The sequence below is a fragment of the Babylonia areolata genome, chromosome 13 (genome assembly GCF_041734735.1).
Source record: "Babylonia areolata isolate BAREFJ2019XMU chromosome 13, ASM4173473v1, whole genome shotgun sequence".
Lineage (NCBI taxonomy): Eukaryota > Metazoa > Mollusca > Gastropoda > Neogastropoda > Buccinidae > Babylonia > Babylonia areolata.
The window spans coordinates 37,973,013-37,993,069 of record NC_134888.1 but is presented as its reverse complement, the minus strand read 5'-3'; the positions used below and the strand labels follow the sequence as shown (position 1 = coordinate 37,993,069).

Below are 20,057 nucleotides of genomic sequence, written 5' to 3'. Positions count from 1 at the left end.
ACCATCACCACAGCGCTAAGGAAGAACTCACCTCCAACAGGTAACCTGGGAGAGCCAGTGACAAACTGAAGAAAGTCTCGCTGCTGCTGGAGATCAAAGGAAGCCAAGAGCTGGTAGAGGAAGACCACAGCCTTGGAGTCGTGTGTGTAGCCGTGGTCTGGCCGACAGTTCTCCATCAACATCTTCACGTCCCATGGACCCCACTGACTCCCACAGAACAGCTGTTCCAACTGGCCAGGGGAAAAAAATGAATAAACAAACACCCTTACCACAGAAGGAGGTACAGGGGTCATTAGTACACCAACCCACGAAAAACAGGAATACGAAATTACAGACCTTCAGTTTAGTGGGTGGAAAGTATGCACTGGAATAAGTTTCTAATATACATGAACACAAAACAGCTTCTGTGTCATCTTGACCCTCAAATAAAAAAGTTGGATAATTCAAAACCCAATACTGTACATAACACACTGCTGTTTTTCTTTTCCAAAAAGTGCATATTGCAAAATATCCAGAAATTTCACACCCACACATGTGATCTTAAAGCACATCCTGCTATTCTACCTTTTTACAGACAAGTGACCCCACTCACCTCCTCAGGGTAGAAACACTGCAGCGATGACAAAGGAAACACACTCTCAAACCCTTCCCTGAACGCTTCAAACTGCCGGGACACACCTTCCACCAGTGTCCAGTGGATCACCAGCTGGCCAAACAGAAAGCAAACACGGAACACATCAGCACACAATACATCTCACTATCTATGCAGTAGTTACATGCCACAAACTCCCAATATAGTGGGCCGATATAACAATAATAATAATCATAATGTACATTTGTACAGCGCTTACCCTACCGCTCTAGGTGATTTTAACAATACACCTATTATAAATAAGAAACGGGAATACAAAAAAAAAAAAAAAAATTTAAAGAAAAAAAGATTAGGTACAACGCGCTAACCATTTAAAAACAGTTTATCATTCATGGCTCACACAGCTCTCTCAACTCATTCCCACAGTAAAATTTTAAGACACAAAACTCACTTAAATTACAACTCACACAGCTCTTTCACCTCACCCATATAATAAAGATACCAAGATACAAACTTGCTAAAATTAACACAAAAAGGTTTAACAACACTTACGACTCGCACACATCTCCCGCCTCACCCCAACCCTCACATAAACAGATCAACATAAACACAAAAAGACAGTTTGGGGAAATCATCTTTGACATTACAGCTTATAGTCCAGCCAACCTCACAGAGACATATCAAGACTGCCCCAACTAAATGAAAAATTCAACCATGTTGAACAAGCATATCTCTCACATTTCAAAAAAAGACAAGAAAAAAACAACAACAACCTGCAAAACACACATTGACAAATCATCTTTAAAGCAAACAAGACAAGGCTGATTACAAAATTCACCATCACCAGATTACAAAAAATGGTAAAAAAAACAACAAAAAAACACAGAAGATACTTCAAAGCTTAATCAGGCACCTCCCATGAAACAGTTCAGATTAATGGACAGACTTTATGTTGTTCTCATCCTTCACAGCCAATTTTCAATGAACCAGACTTCCTATCCATGTTATGGACAACACTTCAATTTACAACATATGGAGTCGTGTGTGTAGCCGTGATACATATACCAGAATTCATCTGACAAAATGTGATCAAAGGATGCCGTTAAAAACTAGAAGAAAAAAACTCACAAGAAAGTGATGGTTCACAGTCCCTCCGGACTGAAGAAAGTCATGCACTGAGATTTTCTGTGTTTCATTTGACGACTTCTATTGCTGGACTGAGATATGAAGCTTGAAATGAAATAAATTATCTTTCTTTGCTTTTATGGCTTTCATTTACTTGTTTTCACTAACCAACTGTAAAAAAAAATAACAACATGAAGTCCCTTCAGCATTCAATTCTACACACACACACTCACACACACACACACAAAGTACAGATATCAAGCTTGAAAACAAAATACACCATCTTTGCATGCATGGCCTTTGGTTACTTATTTTTTTACTCCACAGCTGCAAAAAGCTCAACTCCCTTCAGCACACAATTCAAAAAAAAAAAAAGAAAAAAAATCTAAGAAGAAAAGTTTAAATAAACTCCCGAACCTGTAAGTACTCCTTGAGGTTGTGGAGGGTGACGGGGATGTCCTTGCCTCCCTTCTTCAACTCTATGGAGGAACCAGGCAGCTGGAAGTACAGGCCCAGGTCCTCCACGCTCACCCCGTCAATCAGCAGGTTTTGTAGCGCCTGCTGCCGACCCTCCTCAGTCTGGAAAAACGCAACACAACGCTTCTTGTCACAGCTGTGGGTACGCTCCTACTGCTTATTTCACAGCCCAGTCTAAGCCTGGCCTTCACCAGTTTTATATCATCAGAATAATAATAATGAAGCCACTTACAAGAACATGCAAGTCCGACGCAAGCACTCTAGAACATACACACTCACACATACACATATACAAACATACGAAGAAGAAATAGGATACAGGCGTTTTCAGCTTTCAAATATTTGTGTTCATGCATCTCTATCCAAAACTGTTGACAAAATAAATGATGCAAAAACATCAGAAAAAAAATCAGGAATTTTCAGGAACACTCTATTCTTCCAAATTCCTATAAACTACTACTTTTTCTAGTCCTAGACATGACAAAAATGCTTGGTTAAAAAACAATAGCTGTAGCTTGTTTGTATGTGGCAGACATGGAAATGTGAGAAAGGAAAAATAGGAACATTTATGTCATAAAGAGGCTAACAGAATTTTAACGCATCTTTTGCTTTAAGAGTTAATGATACATCAAGTGTCCACAAACCGCCAACACCACCCATTTTTGCATTTATTTCTGACATCTCACTATCCACAAACTTGAAATTTTGTATAATGGGAACAGTATCTCAAACCATTCAAGCTGACCTCATAATTTGCCTGCAAAAAACAACAACAAAAATTTCTCCTTTTATATTCCAAGACAATTATGAAACAAAATAATCATTTCTTGCATATGATCATAAATTTCAGCAAAATGTGTTAATTCCATCAGCACAAACATCCTCTCAATGCACTGTTCACAACACATGCCAGCAGCAACCACACACATTCACACTTTTTGTCCATATGCACACACACACACACATCAACACCGAATTCAGAAACTTAGAAACGGACAACACACACACACACACTCACATAACACGTACAATCATCAAGAGTCTTCAGATACTCTTCTCCTTCAACTCAGCACCCCCCCCCCCCCTCTAACCAGTAACCCCCCCACCTCATACTCCTGCTACCCTTTCCCTTCTCACCCCTCCACACCTTCTCGCCCCCCCCCCCTCCCCAGGCCCCCCTCCTCTTCCCTCCAATACTCATCTCATGTGTGAGCCACCAGCGCAGATCTTCCACTTTCCCTCCTCCCCCCCCCTTCCACACATCCCCAAAACACTTCCCTCCCTCCCACCCATTCCTCTACCATCCAGCATTACCATCCAACACTATAGACCCCATCTCACAAGACAGTTATCAGCATAGATCTGCTCCTTCTGATGGACAATGTTTCTTCTGACGGACAGTCCTTCTCCATCTTTCCACAGACAACCCCCCACCCTTCCCCCCAAACCCCTCCCCCCCCACCCCCAAGGCCCCTAACTCAAGAGCAGTCAGCACAGATCTGCTTCTTCTGATGGACAATGTCCTAATTTCCCTCCTCCCAACATTTCCACAGACAACCCCTCCAAGGTCCCCTTTTCCCCACCCCCCAACACTGATGTAGCCAACTCACAAGTGAGCGGTCAGCGTAGATCTGCTTCTTCTGATGGACGATGTCCTCCAGCTGGAGGAAGGACTTGGCCAGCACAGGGTCGATGTGGTGCAGGTCCGCCGACCCCAGGCTGTGCTCCTGGTTCAACATCCACTTGTAGAACACGGGGCTCAGCGGGATGTCAATCTGCACACCGTGCAACCATCACGCTGCTATCACTACACCACCTAACCGGATGTAATGCTTAGGTAAAATCAGGACTCACAAAGGTTAAGAAAATTGAAAACATAAAAAAATTTTTTTTTATACATCTCATACAGGTTTTTAATCAAGAAATTTTAAAACATTAAAAAAACCAACACCTTTTAACATTTAAGGTCAGAATTTTTTTTTACACTGAGCTGGGAAGCCCAGTAAAGGAAAGGCACTGTATTCTGAGTGTGAGCTTAGGCCCTTTGAATAAATTATTATCTGCAAAAAATATAAGAACTTAAATAAAAAAAAAAAAAAAACACCAAATTTCAATGAGAGAAATCCTTCAAAAATTATTACCTTACTTATTCTACTTGTATGTGTGCGTGTGTGAGTGTGTGTGTGTGTGTGTGTGTATGCCTTCATGAACACATACACATGGTGCATGTCAAGTGTGTAAGCATGTGCGACAACAGAAAGACACTGACCATCCTGGAATCCATCAAAGCTTTAGCCATGAACTTCCCAATGAACTTGAACTTGGCCTTGACCTTGTTGACCTGTGCTGCCTTAGCATTGCGGGCCAGTGGGGCTGGGAACAGGCCTCTGGAGCTGTGCAAGTAGTTCACTTTGGAATCTGGTTCTGTCAACATAAACACTCACAATCAGACACAGAGAGAGAGGGAGGGAGAGGGAGAGAGAGAGTTGAAGAGAGGGAGCGAATGGGGGAGAGAGGCAGACAGAGAGAGAGAAAGCGTGAAAGAGACAGAGAAGAATGAAGACTGGGAAAGATCAAGACAGAAAGCCCGGGGAAAATGAACTCAAAAGTGAATACAGACAGACAGAAGAGAGGCGATGGAAAGAAAGTGAAAGATCAAGAGATGAACAACTTATAAGAGAAAGACAAGTAATGTGAAAAAGACAGGACTGACCAGAGAAATCAACAGAGAAAATGGAACACAGAAAAACAGAATGCACTACTTGCTGAAAACAGAGTATGGCTGCCTGCATGGCGGGTAAAAAAAAAAAAAAGTCATGCCCACTTGTACATACATGGAAACTGCAGCCCACAAACGCAGGAGAAGCAGCAGAAGAAGAGGAAAAGCTCTAGTGATGCAGGGGGACAATGCATGAGGGCCTGCATGCACACACACACACACACACACACACACACACACACGCGCGCGCGCGCACACACACACACACACACACACACACACACACACACACCACCACTGACACCAACAGTGCCAGCAAAGGCAACAAGGACTGTCCCACACGACACCCCCACCTCTCACCTGACTGACTGGCGGCCGTCACCTCTTCCCCTCGCCACAGTTCCAGGTCTGCACGCTGCAGCTCTTTGGACACCAAGGCGTAGAACTCCAAGGTAGGACCCAGACCTGTGCCCTCCTGAACATGGGGAAACAAGTATTAAAAAAAATAAAATAAAATAATGAAAATAAAGAGGATGTCCCAGTCATATATCTCTTCCTCTATATCACTTAGAAACCCTTCTGATATGCCGAGGCATTGTCACGGATGAAAGCAGGTAAAATCAAAATTATTACATTCTTTAAAAAAAAAAAAAAGAGAAAAAGAAGTTTAAAAAAAAAGAAGGAAAGATATATGAATGACGTTTTCATCCATTAATGTCATAATCAAATTAAATGGTACATGAAGTTTCAATAAAATGATAAATCACATTTTCATCAATAAATTTGACAATCAAATCCAAACATTTTTTTCCAAACGTTATTTTCTTCAAAACACTTCATATATCAGAAAGGTTTCTGATCACAATCCCAGAAAAGGGTCTTCAGGGAGCAAGCAGTGCACTGTATCTATCATCAAGTCAGTGACAGCATGTTACAGCTGTTAACCCTTTTGTCACATCTCTTACAGCCAGCCTGCCTGCTGTGAAACTTGCTACTTGGCCACATCACAGTAGGAAACTGCCTGTGCAAGAGACTGACCAACACATGACAGCTGCTGTACTCAAAACTGCTATATTTTCAGAACCACTCGATCAATCAAGCTAATCTTTTTTTTCTTAATTAATGAAAGGAGATTTAGTTGGGTTTTTTTTCATTCCTAAGAAAATCTATCATTATTTTCAAATTTCAATTTCCTGACATGCTGACTTTTCCATGCACAGACAGCTCCATTACTCTTAGTCAGTCCTGCCAACGTCAATTTCATCAACTGGGTTAAATGGCAAGTCGAAGTCTTTCCTGGCCCAAGTCAATGTCACCAGCACTCTCAAGGGTTTGGACTTTTAATATTTACAGTCAACTTAAGTACACTGACGTGAAGCATGAATTCCATTAGAAGTCCTGGACTGAGCACCCATGGTGATTGTTGAGCAATAACAATTCGGCTTGATTCGTTTGTCCTCAAAGAACGTAGTGTCAACGGACATATCCCGTTCAAAGACTACGTGATATTGAGGCTAAAGGTGAAGAACTAACTTTCCACATTATGTAAATATTGTGACTGTGTCACTCACCTCGTTCTCATAGCCTATCTCCAACAAGGTGTTGTGTCACTCACCTCGTTCTCATAGCCTATCTCCAACAGGGTGTTGTGTAACTCACCTCGTTCTCATTGTCTATCTCCAACAAGGTGTTGTGTCACTCACCTCGTTCTCATTGTCTATCTCCAACAAGGTGTTGTGTCACTCACCTCGTTCTCATTGTCTATCTCCAACAAGGTGTTGTGTCACTCACCTCGTTCTCATAGTCTATCTCCAACAAGGTGTTGTGTCACTCACCTCGTTCTCATAGCCTATCTCCAACAAGGTGTGTCACTCACCTCGTTCTCATAGCCTATCTCCAACAGGGTGTTGAGGTGCCCTGCGTCCTCAATCACTTTCTCTGCCTGCTTCATCAGATCCACTCGGCTCACCGTTTTCTTCAACACACAAACATAATCTTTTGTTGTGGCCTCCACACAACACAAACCACGTGCCCTTTGCCTTAACCAAAGTACAACACACCACAATTCAATAAACACATCTATGCCTTTAGCGTGTAAATGAAACACAGCACATAGCAACATATTCTTTGCAGTCGCTGCCTCCACACTATCACACTTATACCCCCCTCCCTCTACATGCACATGCAGACAATCACACACTTTTACTCCCTGCATCTACACACACACTTTTACCCACTGCCTCTAAACACACACATACACAGAGAATCCTACACTTTCTATACCCCCTGCCTCTATACACACAATCACACTTTTACCCACTGCCTCTGCAAATGCACACACACTTTTACCCCTGACTACACACACACGCAGACTATCACACTTTTACCCCCTGCCTCTACACGCACACACATAACGCATTTTTAAACCCCTGCCTCTACACGCACACACGTAATGACACAATTTTACCCCCTGCCTCTACACACACACACATAACGCATTTTTTACCCCCTGCCTGTACACGCACACACGTAATGACACACTTTTACCCCCTGCCTGTACACGCACACACGTAATGACACACTTTTACCCCCTGCCTCTATATGCACACACACAATGACGCACTTTAATCCCGTCTCTACACGCACACAGAGACAATCACAGTTTTACCCCCTGCCTCTACACACAGACACACACACGCAGAGAATCACACTTTCAACCCCTGCCTCTACATACACACACACATGCAGACAATCACACATTTTACCCCTGCCTCTACACGCACACACAGACAATCACACACTTTCACCTCCTCCCTCTATATGCACATTCAATCACATACTTTCACCCCCTGCCTCTCCATAAAGGTAATCACACACTTTTAACCCTGCCTCTACATGCACACGCAGACAATCACACTTTTACCCCCTGCGTCTACACACACAGACACTCACACTCTTTTACCCACTGCGTCTACACACACTAATGCAGACAATCACACACTTTTACCACCTCCCTCTACACACACATGCAATCACACACATTTACCCTTTACCTCTACACAAAGGCAATCACACACTTTTACCCCCTGCCTTTACACACACACACAATCACAATCTTTTACCCCTTGCCTCTACACACACACGCAGACAATCATACACTTTTACCCCTTGCCTCTGCACACACATGCAGACAATCGCACACTTTTACCCTCTGCCTCTACACGCACAAGCAAACTATTACACACTTTTACCCCCTGCCTCTACGAGCACACACAGACAATCACACACTTTTACCCTCTGCCTCTACACACAAACACGCAGACAATAACACACTTTTACCCTCTGCCTCTGGAGGCGAGGGGCGACCCTCTCGTTGTCCTGGGTGTTGCTGTCTCCAGTGTTGTCCTGCTGGAGACGCATCATGGCACGCTCACGGTCAAACGTTGTGGCAAAGAACAGCAACTGGCGGGTGTCAAAGGGAAACAGGAACGGCCTGCAACACACCGTGCACACAACGCTCTGGTCAAACAACGCAAAATGAACACAACCCTTGTATAATCATCTGTAGATGTTTGGTTAAAAAACAAAATGCACAGAACACTAAAAAGTTAAATTTTAAAAAAAAAGGTCAAACACAATATAAACACAACCACAACACTATAAAAGAAAATAATTTTTTTTAAACTAACAAAGACCTCACACATTTGCTGACATTTTTGTCAAACAACGTGCTGTTTTCTGCATGCAAAAGTGAATTAGTAACAAAACAACATAATAGGAATGATAGATTCATCTGTGCAACCCTTACAATACTTTCTCTCTTTCTCACACCCACACACAGATGAATTGGTAACAACAACAAAATATGAATGATAGATTCATCTGTGCAACCCTTACAATACTTTCTCTCTTTCTCACACCCACACACAGATGAATTAGTAACAACAACAAAATATGAATGACAGATTCATCTGTGCAACCCTTACAATACTTTCTCTCTCTCTCACACCCGCACACAGATAAGGGACTGAAATGTATAATCCTTTTAATCCAAACAACTCTTTCAATGCATTCATGCTGCCAATTCTTACACATGTTTAACCCTGACTGCTGCTGACAATCAAGGACTGTTGCCCTGAGACAACACAAAGCTCACAGGACTGTATGCCAGTTACCACCGTTTATCTGCTTTCTTCCTCTTGATAATACACTGTTTTTATTCAAGGAAATTAAACACACGACTTAAAAGAACACACACAACAAGTAATTGCTACACTGATCTTAATTCATCATGGTTGAGCAGTAAACGGTTTAATTAAAGCATGTATGTGAAAAAATGTTAAAAGAAAACAACACAAAAAGAACAAAAACAACAGTAAAAACATACAGACAGACAACTATAGAAAGCATGTATCAGTGAAGCTCTCCATACTCACGCAGCATTGCCAATCTGACCCAGCCAGCCTGGGAGGTTGCCAGTCATGATCATTAGGGGGTCCTGTAACTGACGGGTAGCTTTCGCCATCAACTTGGAGCTGACGAACTCTGCTGATGACACAAACGGCTGAGGGAAGAATGACACCTGAAACACCCAACACAACATCTGTTTTGTCAGAACAACTAACAAGGACATCATGTAGAGCAATGCATGCAATAAGCATTAAGAAACAGTCACTGGAACAAAGGAGGCTGCCAGGAAAGAGGGCATTATTTCCGGTAACTTACCAATGGAGGCTATCAGCCACAGCTACTTTCTACTTTTCAGCATAGCGGATTAGTAGTTTGGACATAACAGGAATCCAGGCCCCTGCCATAGTCTGCACCAGTGGGTCACAGTAAACCATGAGTAATTAAATATATTTTATTCTTGTTAGTTGCACATGCCAGTGGCAGGAGAAGTGTCTTCTGACCAGAATCTTGTGTGACATGTGATCAATATGAGTATCTGCAAATCCTAACAACTGCGCTTTGAAGTAAGCCAATGGTCCACAAGCTGTTCTGCTTTCTCATTAGCTTGCATGCATATGCACACACACACACACACACACTGTGAGAAATATGCATGCACACATGCATGCGTCCACACACACCCACTGCTCCCTCTCAAGACTCACATCGTACAAAGAGGCCCAATGCCTGTTGATAGCGTGCAGGACTCTGAGCAAGGCGATAGTGTCCAGGGAGGTGTCGGTGACCGTAACGAAGGATGGCAGGCGGTCTGTCAGGTACGTGGTCAGCACAGGTACTGTGATGGGCGTTGGACTGCCCCCATCTGTTTGCAACATACGCCAGCACATGATCGGTTACATCTCAAAGGCCCCATATACTGATTACAAATACATTCATAAAACACTGTAACAGAAACAGCATTCATGGCAACAGCAAAACAGCTTGACATGAACAATATTCATAAAGATAGCTTAAAATGTTATATAGACAACAAAGGGGGTGAGGTGGGAGGAACCACACAACATAAATCTCGAAGAAAAATGCTGCCCGTGTGCACCAGTCCATGCTATTACAAGTGTATCCTCTCCATACTGTACATTTCAGGTGGAATGTTCACCTGTTTTCCTATGAAAGTATTCAGCATGTGCTGTATTCTTGGAAAGATAAATTTTGACACAATCATAAATCCACATTTTACTATGTGAAAACAACAGTTCATGTATGACACTGACTGGATCAACAAAAAAGTTCAAAATGCAAACTGAACATTCCCCTGTCTCTCTATCCTGACTCCAACTTACAAAAATTTTTGCTGAGCACAAAATCAAATTCAAATGCAAAGATCAAGCATAAATAAAAAGAACAGAACCAGATTACAAAACAAAAATCAGAGATAATATACCAAAAACAAAGCAAACAGACAAATAAATATGAAAAACTACATGTAAAACAAACAATAAAAAATAACAACTGCAATCAAACAAAACCAACTGAAAAAAAATCAAAGTTGTGCGGCTGACTCACAAAAACTATCACTGGAACTATTAGAGCCGAGACTGATTCTACGACCTGAAACAACAAGTATAATTGTTAAGCTTAGAGTTTTTATCTGATAAAACAATCACTGGAACATTCAGCCCAGTAGGAAAACTGTACACAGAAAAAGAAAGAAAAAAGAAAACAAAGAAAAAGCACAAAGCAATTCCAACTTGAAGTGATATCTGAACATGTCAAACAATACACTGTTTCTACCCATCCAGTAACACCACATCCATTTCTCAAGTTCTTCCACAACTTGCAGAATGTTAAAGCCACTCATCATTTCCACATCACAGCTTGCACAATGAGATAATGTATGATTAAAAAAAAAAAAACTTTTTTAAAATGAAAAAACAGAAGAAACAAAGAGAAAGAACGAAAGGAAAAACACTATCCAGAAATACCCCTTCCTCATACCTTCCATTTTAAATACACCCCCCTTCCCATCACCACCACACCACAACTAATCAAAACCATTCAGCAGTTAACAAACCAACGCCACACTTAAGGGATAGGAAAAGTACATACCTTGACCCTTCTTCTTGGAAGACCGTGAACTCTTGGTTTCAGACTTGGTTTTCTTAGGACTGGTTGCAGTGCTTGTGTCTTGGTCTGAAGCCTGTCGATACCTGGGATGGGAAGAAAGCAAAGTCACCACTACAACAAATGCTGGTCTGTCCCAGACTGGTCCACAGTGAAACTAACTAGCAGGCCTGTTCCCTGCCTTTCACAGGCTGCTGACAATGTTCGTCAAGCTGTACCAAGTTTTAATGCTTCACACTGAAAAATGTACCAGTGAGGTGGCTGATGTGTACTTTTGAAGCTGGACACAAAGGGAGAGTATGTTTTGATTTTATTATAATCTTTGTCTCTTATTTGGGTCCAGATGGTGGGAATGGAACTTTTGTGAGCTGACTAATGTATCAAATACTTGTAGTGATTATAATGGCAGACATTCTCTATCAATAATTTATTTTCTCTTCTTCCCAGAACAATGTTTCACAGACCTAAATAACCTCTTTCCCAGACATTTGTTGGTATCAAATAAACGTAAAAGTACATGTATGTGCATGCACACATGCACTGATAAACAGACAAGCATGTACACACACAAACAACACAGACAGCATTCCCTAAAGAATGAAGTAATACACGCTCTTTCCAGTTTCCACAAAAAAAAAAGAATAATACAGGATGAATAAACACATCTCTTCCACCAAGAAATGAATAAATAAATGATCAAAAACAGTAAAATGATGCCAACTGTTCGCACCTGATGGTGTGGGTCTGGACCCAAATACCCGTGTGGCCCAGAGGGTTGTCCGAGTCATGATCTGTGTCAGCAGGGTCCCGCTCCCCAGAGGGCGTGAACTGCCGGATGGCTTGGTACACAGTCATGTTGTAGGGCAACACACGTTCCCCTATCAAAAACTCCAGACGATGCCGCGTGGAACCCTGAGATAAGCTCATTGCCGCCTGCAAGTCAACCACATGCTCATGAACTAACCCAAGAGATACAGTAAGACCGACCAATCCTGTGCTGTATCATTTTGATCCATGCCGCAACATTTCCCTTGTTATTCTCATACTGGCCCTTAAACATTGCGTACATATTGAAAATACTGATTATTTCTATCAATATCCATGGAGAAACTCTGTACATTTGTATATAATTCTATGAATTATACTTTGAAAATTCATAACTGGAGAATTATTTAATGGTAATTTTACAATGTCATGTCATGCCCAGAAATATGAATTAAAAATGCAAACAAGTTGTACATTCATTCACTGGAATTTTAGTCACATCTTTCAAATAGCTCTAATCCATCAGCACAAAAAAAAAAAAAAAAAAGGAAAAAACATGGCTAGGTTACAGAACAAAAAAAGCTCAAACCTCTTTGTAGACATGACCTACAAAACTCACCAAAGTTTCTTGCATTTCATCATCAGAATTATCGTCATCGCTGATATCGTCATCACCATCCTGCAAATCACACTGATAATGTTAGGACAAATCAACCAACAGAATCATGCATTTCATCAATCATTCTTTTGCCACCACTGACCTGAAGACAAAGAAATGACCCACCTGACAATTAAAACATAATCATTGCAGTATATTATTTTCTTCCCACAACGAAGTAATTTTCTCCATGTGAAATCCTATTTTTCACAGCAATCGACACACCACAACACCTTTCTGTTGACATTTACATTTGCTCACCTATCAAAGTGCCGTTTTTGTGCACAACTTTGCCCAGGGTTATCCCTTACAATGTGTTCTTTTAAATGCATCAAGTCGTGTGAAAATGACTTGGTTTCTTCCGAAAACACAGCAGAGGACCATCACTCAAGGGAAGAGATCTTTCAAGGCAAAGCTCGTGAACTCTACACAATGCAATCCTGGGAATTAGGACATATCTTTCCAAGAACGCTGTTCAGTCCATGAGACCACAACAGCCCTCCAACCTCCAGATTACCACCATCTTGTATTGAAATACACACAACAGTCAAAGTCATGAGTGTAATCCATACACATACAAACCAGCCAGTAGTCAGGGATAAGAATAAGGTTAAAGGTCCCACAGCCTTTCATGGCCACTGAGGCAGTAAATTCATATGCACATGTCTAGATCTTGACATAAGATGGGGCTGAATCCTCTCCTGCAGCCTACCTTTCCCTTCCAAAGTCAGGTACCTGTTCACACATGGGTGGAGTGAGGAAAATCAGAGTACAGTACCTTTCCCAAGGACACAAGACCATGCTGAAATGGGGCTTCAACCCCGATCACTGGTGAACACTGGATCACAAGTCCAGCACCAAACCCATTCTGCCATGGCGTCTCAAAAGGCATCCTTAAAGAGAGGTTTAGAAGTACAAAAGGGATCCATTCTGATGTTGTCTCAAACCATGATGACACCAAAACTGACCAGTGGACAATTCTGAACTGGACTGACCAAGAAATGCCAGTGCTCACAGCTTTCCTTGCCTGACAAACGGAATCACACACACACACACACACAATACAAACTGTGTATAATGGGAAGTGAAATAATTTCTCTTATTCTAGCAATGTACCACTATGTTTAACCAAGCAGAACTGCAAAGAATTGTTGTTTTTCCTTTGTTACATTTTCACAAAACATAATGAAGAAGGAAGGGGGGAGTTTCAGCTTTATGGAAGAAACAAGATAGGATAAACCACATGAAGGTGTGTACCTTGGCATGACCATAGCCCCTCATGACCAGATAGCGCTCTATGGCCTGCACCAAGGCCAGCGGGTCAATTTTCACTGGCCCCCCCTTCCACTGCTTTAGGTTGGTGCAAGACGGATGTCTCTGCAACTGGCACTGTATCAGAAGACAAGGTGGAGGTGAGTTTTCTTCCCTTGGCACACTGACACACCACACCAAACCACAACAAGCCATGACCAGTGCAGCCAGTCAGCACTATCCCCAGCCATTCACACCTGACGCTTGTATTCTTCATTCCTCACCACACCAAACCACAGCAAGCCATGACCAGTGCAGCCAGTCAGCACTATCCCCAGCCATTCACACCTGACGCTTGTATTCTTCATTCCTCACCACACCAAACCACAGCAAGCCATGACCAGTGCAGCCAGTCAGCACTATCCCCAGCCATTCACACCTGACGCTTGTATTCTTCATTCCTCACCACACCAAACCACAGCAAGCCATGACCAGTGCAGCCAGTCAGCACGTGCTATCCCCAGCCATTCACACCTGACGCTTGTATTCTTCATTCCTCACCACACCAAACCACAGCAAGCCATGACCAGTGCAGCCAGTCAGCACTATCCCCAGCCATTCACACCTGACGCTTGTATTCTTCATTCCTCACCACACCAAACCACAGCAAGCCATGACCAGTGCAGCCAGTCAGCACTATCCCCAGCCATTCACACCTGACGCTTGTATTCTTCATTCCTCACCACACCAAACCACAGCAAGCCATGACCAGTGCAGCCAGTCAGCACTATCCCCAGCCATTCACACTTGACGCTTGTATTCTTCATTCCAGGGACTGTTCACAGTGCCCATTAGAACCAGAGCAACGAAGGTCATATCAGGATAATCAACATGAACTGTGGTCTTGTGACAGATGATGGAGTCCTGACTAGGAAAGAAAAGCCCCACCAATTCCATTCCAGCAGGGACCCTGATTTTTACGCTCACCTCCACAAATCCTTGTGAAGTGGTTTGGGTGCTAGTCTTTCAGATAAGATAATGAACCAAAATGTCCTATTGTATCATGTAACTTATTCAAGGTTCAGATTCAGAACCAATGGCAACAAAAGAGTTATCCTCGTGTCAAAAAATCTACAATGATACATGTAGACAAGAAAGAAAAAAGAATAAAACTGTTGATCCACTCTCTCCAGGAAAGCAGCCCCAAATTTCATTCAAAGAAATCCATCACCACTGGAGGAAAATACAATACAATACAAAGCAATGCAAGAAGCCCATGGGATGCCCTTAAATGAACAATTCTGTGAAGTTCTAACCATAGGACAAACAAAAGACAAGTAAAAATCACAAACTGTGAATAGAACAAGACACAGGAAGAACATATAGCACCATTCCACAGATCAAAGAATGGCAGACGTGTTCAGCGCTATATAAAGGAAGTTCAGTAACAATGATGGTCCTGTGTTGGGCCCAGGACCTGGACAGAAAGAAAGGGGGCTGGGGAGGGGCAGAGGAAGTGTGTGGAAGGTGGAAGAAAGGGGGCCAGGGAGGGGCAGAGGAAGTGTGTGGAAGGTGGAAGAAAGGGGGCCGGGGAGGGGCAGAGGAAGTGTGTGGAAGGTGGAAGAAAGGGGGCTGGGGAGGGGCAGAGGAAGTGTGTGGAAGGTGGAAGAAAGGGGGCCGGGGAGGGGCAGAGGAAGTGTGTGGAAGGTGAAAGAAAGGGGGCCAGGGAGGGGCAGAGGAAGTGTGTGGAAGGTGGAAGAAAGGGGGCCGGGGAGGGGCAGAGGAAGTGTGTGGAAGGTGGAAGAAAGGGGGCCGGGGAGGGGCAGAGGAAGTGTGTGGAAGGTGGAAGAAAGGGGGCCGGGGAGGGGCAGAGGAAGTGTGTGGAAGGTGGAATGGGAAAGGGGGCCGGGGAGGGGCAGAGGAAGTGTGTGGAAGGTGGAAGAAAGGGGGCCAGGGAGGGGCAGAGGAAGTGTGTGGAAGGTGGAAGAAAGGGGGCCGGGGAGGGGCAGAGGAAGTGTGTGGAAGGTGGAAGAAAGGGGCTGTAGTGTAATGCTGCATTATCTACAAACACTGGCCACACAAAGCGAACACACTGGTCGTAGCTTTGATATTGTGTGGCAGAGATATGAAGAGGAGACGGACTCAGAGAGAGAGACAGAGAGAGAAAGAGAGAGAGAGAGAATGATGGTTCTTCTTTTACCAACAGTGACAGTTACTGGCATTACACCATTTTTCCAACCTACTTCTTATCTGTTAACACAAACAGAAAGACAGACAGTGTGAGAAGCAGAGAATGATTGCTTTGAAAGATGGAAAGACAGTAATAATGATTCTTAATTTACCAACAGTGACAGCTGCATGCATTCTGCCACTTTTCCAACCTACTGCTTCTGTTTACCCAAAAAGAGAGACAGACAGGCAGGCTGATAGAAGCAGACAGAGTGAGCGCTTTGACAGTTTCAGTTTCAGTTTCACTTTCTCAAGGAGGCGTCACTGCGTTCGGACAAATCCATACACGCTACACCACATCTGTTGAGCAGATGCCTGACCAGCAGCATAACCCAACGCGCTTAGTCAGGCCTTGAGTGCATGCTTACATATTTGTGTACCTATGAAAGGGGATTTCATTTTACGTAATTTCGCCAGAGGACAACACTCTCGTTGCCATGGGTTCTTTTTCAGTGCGCCAAGTGCATGCTACACACGGGACCTCGGTTTATCGTCTCATCCGAAAGACTAGACGCTCAGTTTGATTTTCCAGTCAAACTTAGGAGAAAGGGCGAGAGCGGGAATCGAACCCACACCCTCACGGACTCTCTGTATTGGCAGCTGAGCGTCTTAACCATTCTGCCACCTTCCTCCTCTTTGACAGAAGGAAAGAAAATAATGATTCTTCTTTTACCAAGTGACAGTTACTGGCACTGGATTTTCAAAGCTCTTTCTGCTTATCTGTTAACACAGAGTGACTGAAGGAATCAGACAGAGAGACTGATTGGTATAATCTGACAGAAAAGTATGTCAGAGCGACTGCCTGTGTAAAAAAAAAAAGCAGCTGAAGCTTTCCTCCTCTTTATGGCTGAATCTTCTCCATATTTAACTCACAGATCACATCCAAAGCATCATCATGAATACAAGAGAACTAATGTGGTTAGACCAACGTGGTCTTCTTGTGAATGTTCCTGTTGTTTGGGGGCAGGGGGAGTGTACAAGTATGTTTATTTGTGTTATCATCTTTTTCTTCTTCCATCTTGGACTGCGACTCCCGTGTTCATTAGTATGCATGAGTGGGCTTCTATGTGCATGACCATTTTTATCCCCACCATGTAAGATCAAACTTTGTTTTCAGGAAGGTATCTGTATTATTATCAACTGAATGCTGACATGGACTGCAGTATATTTGTGGTCTCTATCTGATTTTCAGCATGCATATACACACAAAGGGGATCAAGATATTAACACACATGTTGACCAAAGTCCGTGTGTGTCTGTGCATGTTAGTGAAGGATTCATGTCAAGGAGTGTGCATGTTTTTATGACTAACACCTGAAAAGAATCATGTTCATGGATGATGAGCCGCAAGAAATTATTATATGTGAAATCTTTAAAGAGAGCCTTACATTAGTTTCATTGTATCCATTTATTTGTTTTACTTGAATACCACAGTGGTGGTTGTGATTTGTGTTGTGATGGTGTACAGTTTTTAGTTTTGTAATTCTTATTATTGACTTTTTATTATTGTCTTTCTCTGAAAGTATTTGATAAACAGGAATAGAGTATGCATGTCAGTGTGTGTGTGTATATGAGTGTGTGTATCTGTGTGTGTGAGTGGGAGGGGATGCATGCATGTATACATGTGTTTGTGTGTGTGCTCAACTGTAGATGCACCACACTAACCATCCTTCATCATCAACTTTTGAGTATCATCATCATTGTCACTGTCATCGTTCTGATAATCTCATTCTAATAATCTGTCAATCAATCACACAGCATACTCACCAGAGGAAACCTAGCATTCCTAACATGTGTCTGATGTTATTCAGTGATGCCATCATTCTAGCATTCCTGCAGAAACATGTGTCAGTTGTTATTCAGTGCTGTCATCATTCAACAAGACTCAATGCAGTATTTCTGATTTAGCTACAAACATGGGAGGAGAAAGGAAAACAGTTCATACCTTGAGCTGATGCGTACTGAAGAACTTGAGAGCATTGGTTCCTCGGCCACTGACACTACCCCCACCAGGTATGTCATGGATTTTTACCTGGAACTGTGAAAACATGATATCCTAGTTAAATGCATGTCTCATGGACATTTTTTGTTATCATTATCATTATTATCATTACCATCATCATTGTAATTACCATAGCTTTCATATCATTAATTCTTTTTTTTAAAACATTGTAGCATCAAATCTGAAAAAGGTTCAGACAGTCTGAGTAAATAAGTAAGCAGTTTTGTGGTGTAAAGTTAAAAAAGACTTATCTCAAACTGTAATGAATTACTTTTATGTTTTCATACACACACACACACATGTTTAGTTAAGTATTCAAAACAAAACAAAAACCAAGAAAAAAAAAACCCCTCTTTCCTTGTGTAATCACCCACAACAATGAAAACGATAACTTCAATACTCTTATAAAGAACTTCCAAAAATCTGCAAGTCACTTGAGTGTGGTGCATCCACATCCACAGACATGCGTGCAAGTCCCTGAAAAGCCATGAGAGAGAGAGAGAGCAAGACAGAGAGAAAAAGAGACAGACACCAGACCCCAAAGACAGCTGTACCTAGAGAGACAGAGACGGAGACAGAAAGAGAGACAGGCAGAGACAGAGACAAAGAGACGCCAGACCCCAAAGACAGCTGTACCTAGAGAGACAGAGACAGAAAAAGAGAGACAGACAGGCAGACAGACAGAGACAGAGACAAAGAGACGCCAGACCCCAAAGACAGCTGTACGAAGAGAGAGAGACAGACAGGGACAGAGAGAGAGAGACGCCAGACCCCAAAGACAGCTGTACCAAGAGAGAGAGACAGACAGGGACAGAGAGAGAGATAGACGCCAGACCCCAAAGACAGCTGTACCTAGAGAGAGAGACAGACAGGGACAGAGAGAGAGATAGACGCCAGACCCCAAAGACAGCTGTACCAAGAGAGAGAGACAGACAGGGACAGAGAGAGAGATAGACGCCAGACCCCAAAGACAGCTGTACCTAGAGAGAGAGAGACAGACAGACAGGGACAGAGAGAGAGATGCCAGACCCCAAAGACAGCTGTACCAAGAGAGAGAGACAGACAGACAGGGACAGAGAGAGAGATAGACGCCAGACCCCAAAGACAGCTGTACCTAGAGAGAGACACAGCCACAGAGACAGAGAGCAAGAGAGAGAGACATACATCAGATAGACAGAGCGAGAGAGAGACAGAGATAGAGAGGGAGGCCAGATCCCAAAGACAGCGCTGCCCCTACCTGCTCTAGCTGGTGCAGGCAGGCCATCAGCTTGGTGAGGAGGTGAGAGAGGCGTGGCACCCTCTCCGCTGTGGACGGCTGTTCTTTCACGTGGGTCACCTCTGCCTGCTGCTCACACCAAACACGTTCTGTTGTTACACCACACACACTGGTTCACTCTTCAGTGCACTCACTACCCTCCTATCCCTCTTCAGCCTACACAATGCTCCTTCTCTGTCTTTCCGTGACACACTGACATACATAAATAAGCAAAAGACACAGGTTCATGTGAACCAGTTATAACCACATGATTACAGCCAATTCAAGTCAATCTCACCTGACCTTTCCAAAACTGTAAAAGCATTGTTAACAACAAGAACCTCCCTGCCCTCAAAGTTACAGGTATTGTTTTATCAAGAACTGAAGAAAAATATTCAAACAGCGCAGTTAAAAGTCTGCAAGAAAATGGGAAAATATAAGTAGTAATCACAA

The 20,057-nt window shown here is 42.9% G+C and overlaps 1 protein-coding gene across 6 annotated transcripts in view; it reads right to left on the bottom strand.

The window, feature by feature from the left end:
• LOC143289253 (E3 ubiquitin-protein ligase TRIP12-like) overlaps positions 1 to 20,057 on the bottom strand; it is a 68,752-nt gene that overhangs the window by 6,034 nt on the left and 42,661 nt on the right. For 5 of the 6 annotated variants that reach the window (XM_076598238.1, XM_076598235.1, XM_076598240.1 and 2 more), the window contains 16 exons: positions 19,587 to 19,694; positions 18,293 to 18,385; positions 14,125 to 14,256; positions 12,829 to 12,888; positions 12,175 to 12,377; positions 11,430 to 11,530; positions 10,028 to 10,185; positions 9,350 to 9,495; positions 8,247 to 8,406; positions 6,790 to 6,888; positions 5,274 to 5,388; positions 4,464 to 4,618; positions 3,805 to 3,969; positions 2,135 to 2,296; positions 593 to 706; positions 32 to 230 (listed from right to left, as the gene is read on the bottom strand). In XM_076598238.1, coding sequence (XP_076454353.1) covers positions 32 to 230; positions 593 to 706; positions 2,135 to 2,296; positions 3,805 to 3,969; positions 4,464 to 4,618; positions 5,274 to 5,388; positions 6,790 to 6,888; positions 8,247 to 8,406; positions 9,350 to 9,495; positions 10,028 to 10,185; positions 11,430 to 11,530; positions 12,175 to 12,377; positions 12,829 to 12,888; positions 14,125 to 14,256; positions 18,293 to 18,385; positions 19,587 to 19,694 — 2,170 coding nt within the window. The remainder of the gene's footprint in view (positions 1 to 31; positions 231 to 592; positions 707 to 2,134; positions 2,297 to 3,804; positions 3,970 to 4,463; positions 4,619 to 5,273; positions 5,389 to 6,789; positions 6,889 to 8,246; positions 8,407 to 9,349; positions 9,496 to 10,027; positions 10,186 to 11,429; positions 11,531 to 12,174; positions 12,378 to 12,828; positions 12,889 to 14,124; positions 14,257 to 18,292; positions 18,386 to 19,586; positions 19,695 to 20,057) is intronic. The other variant, XM_076598239.1, reaches the window with a different exon arrangement.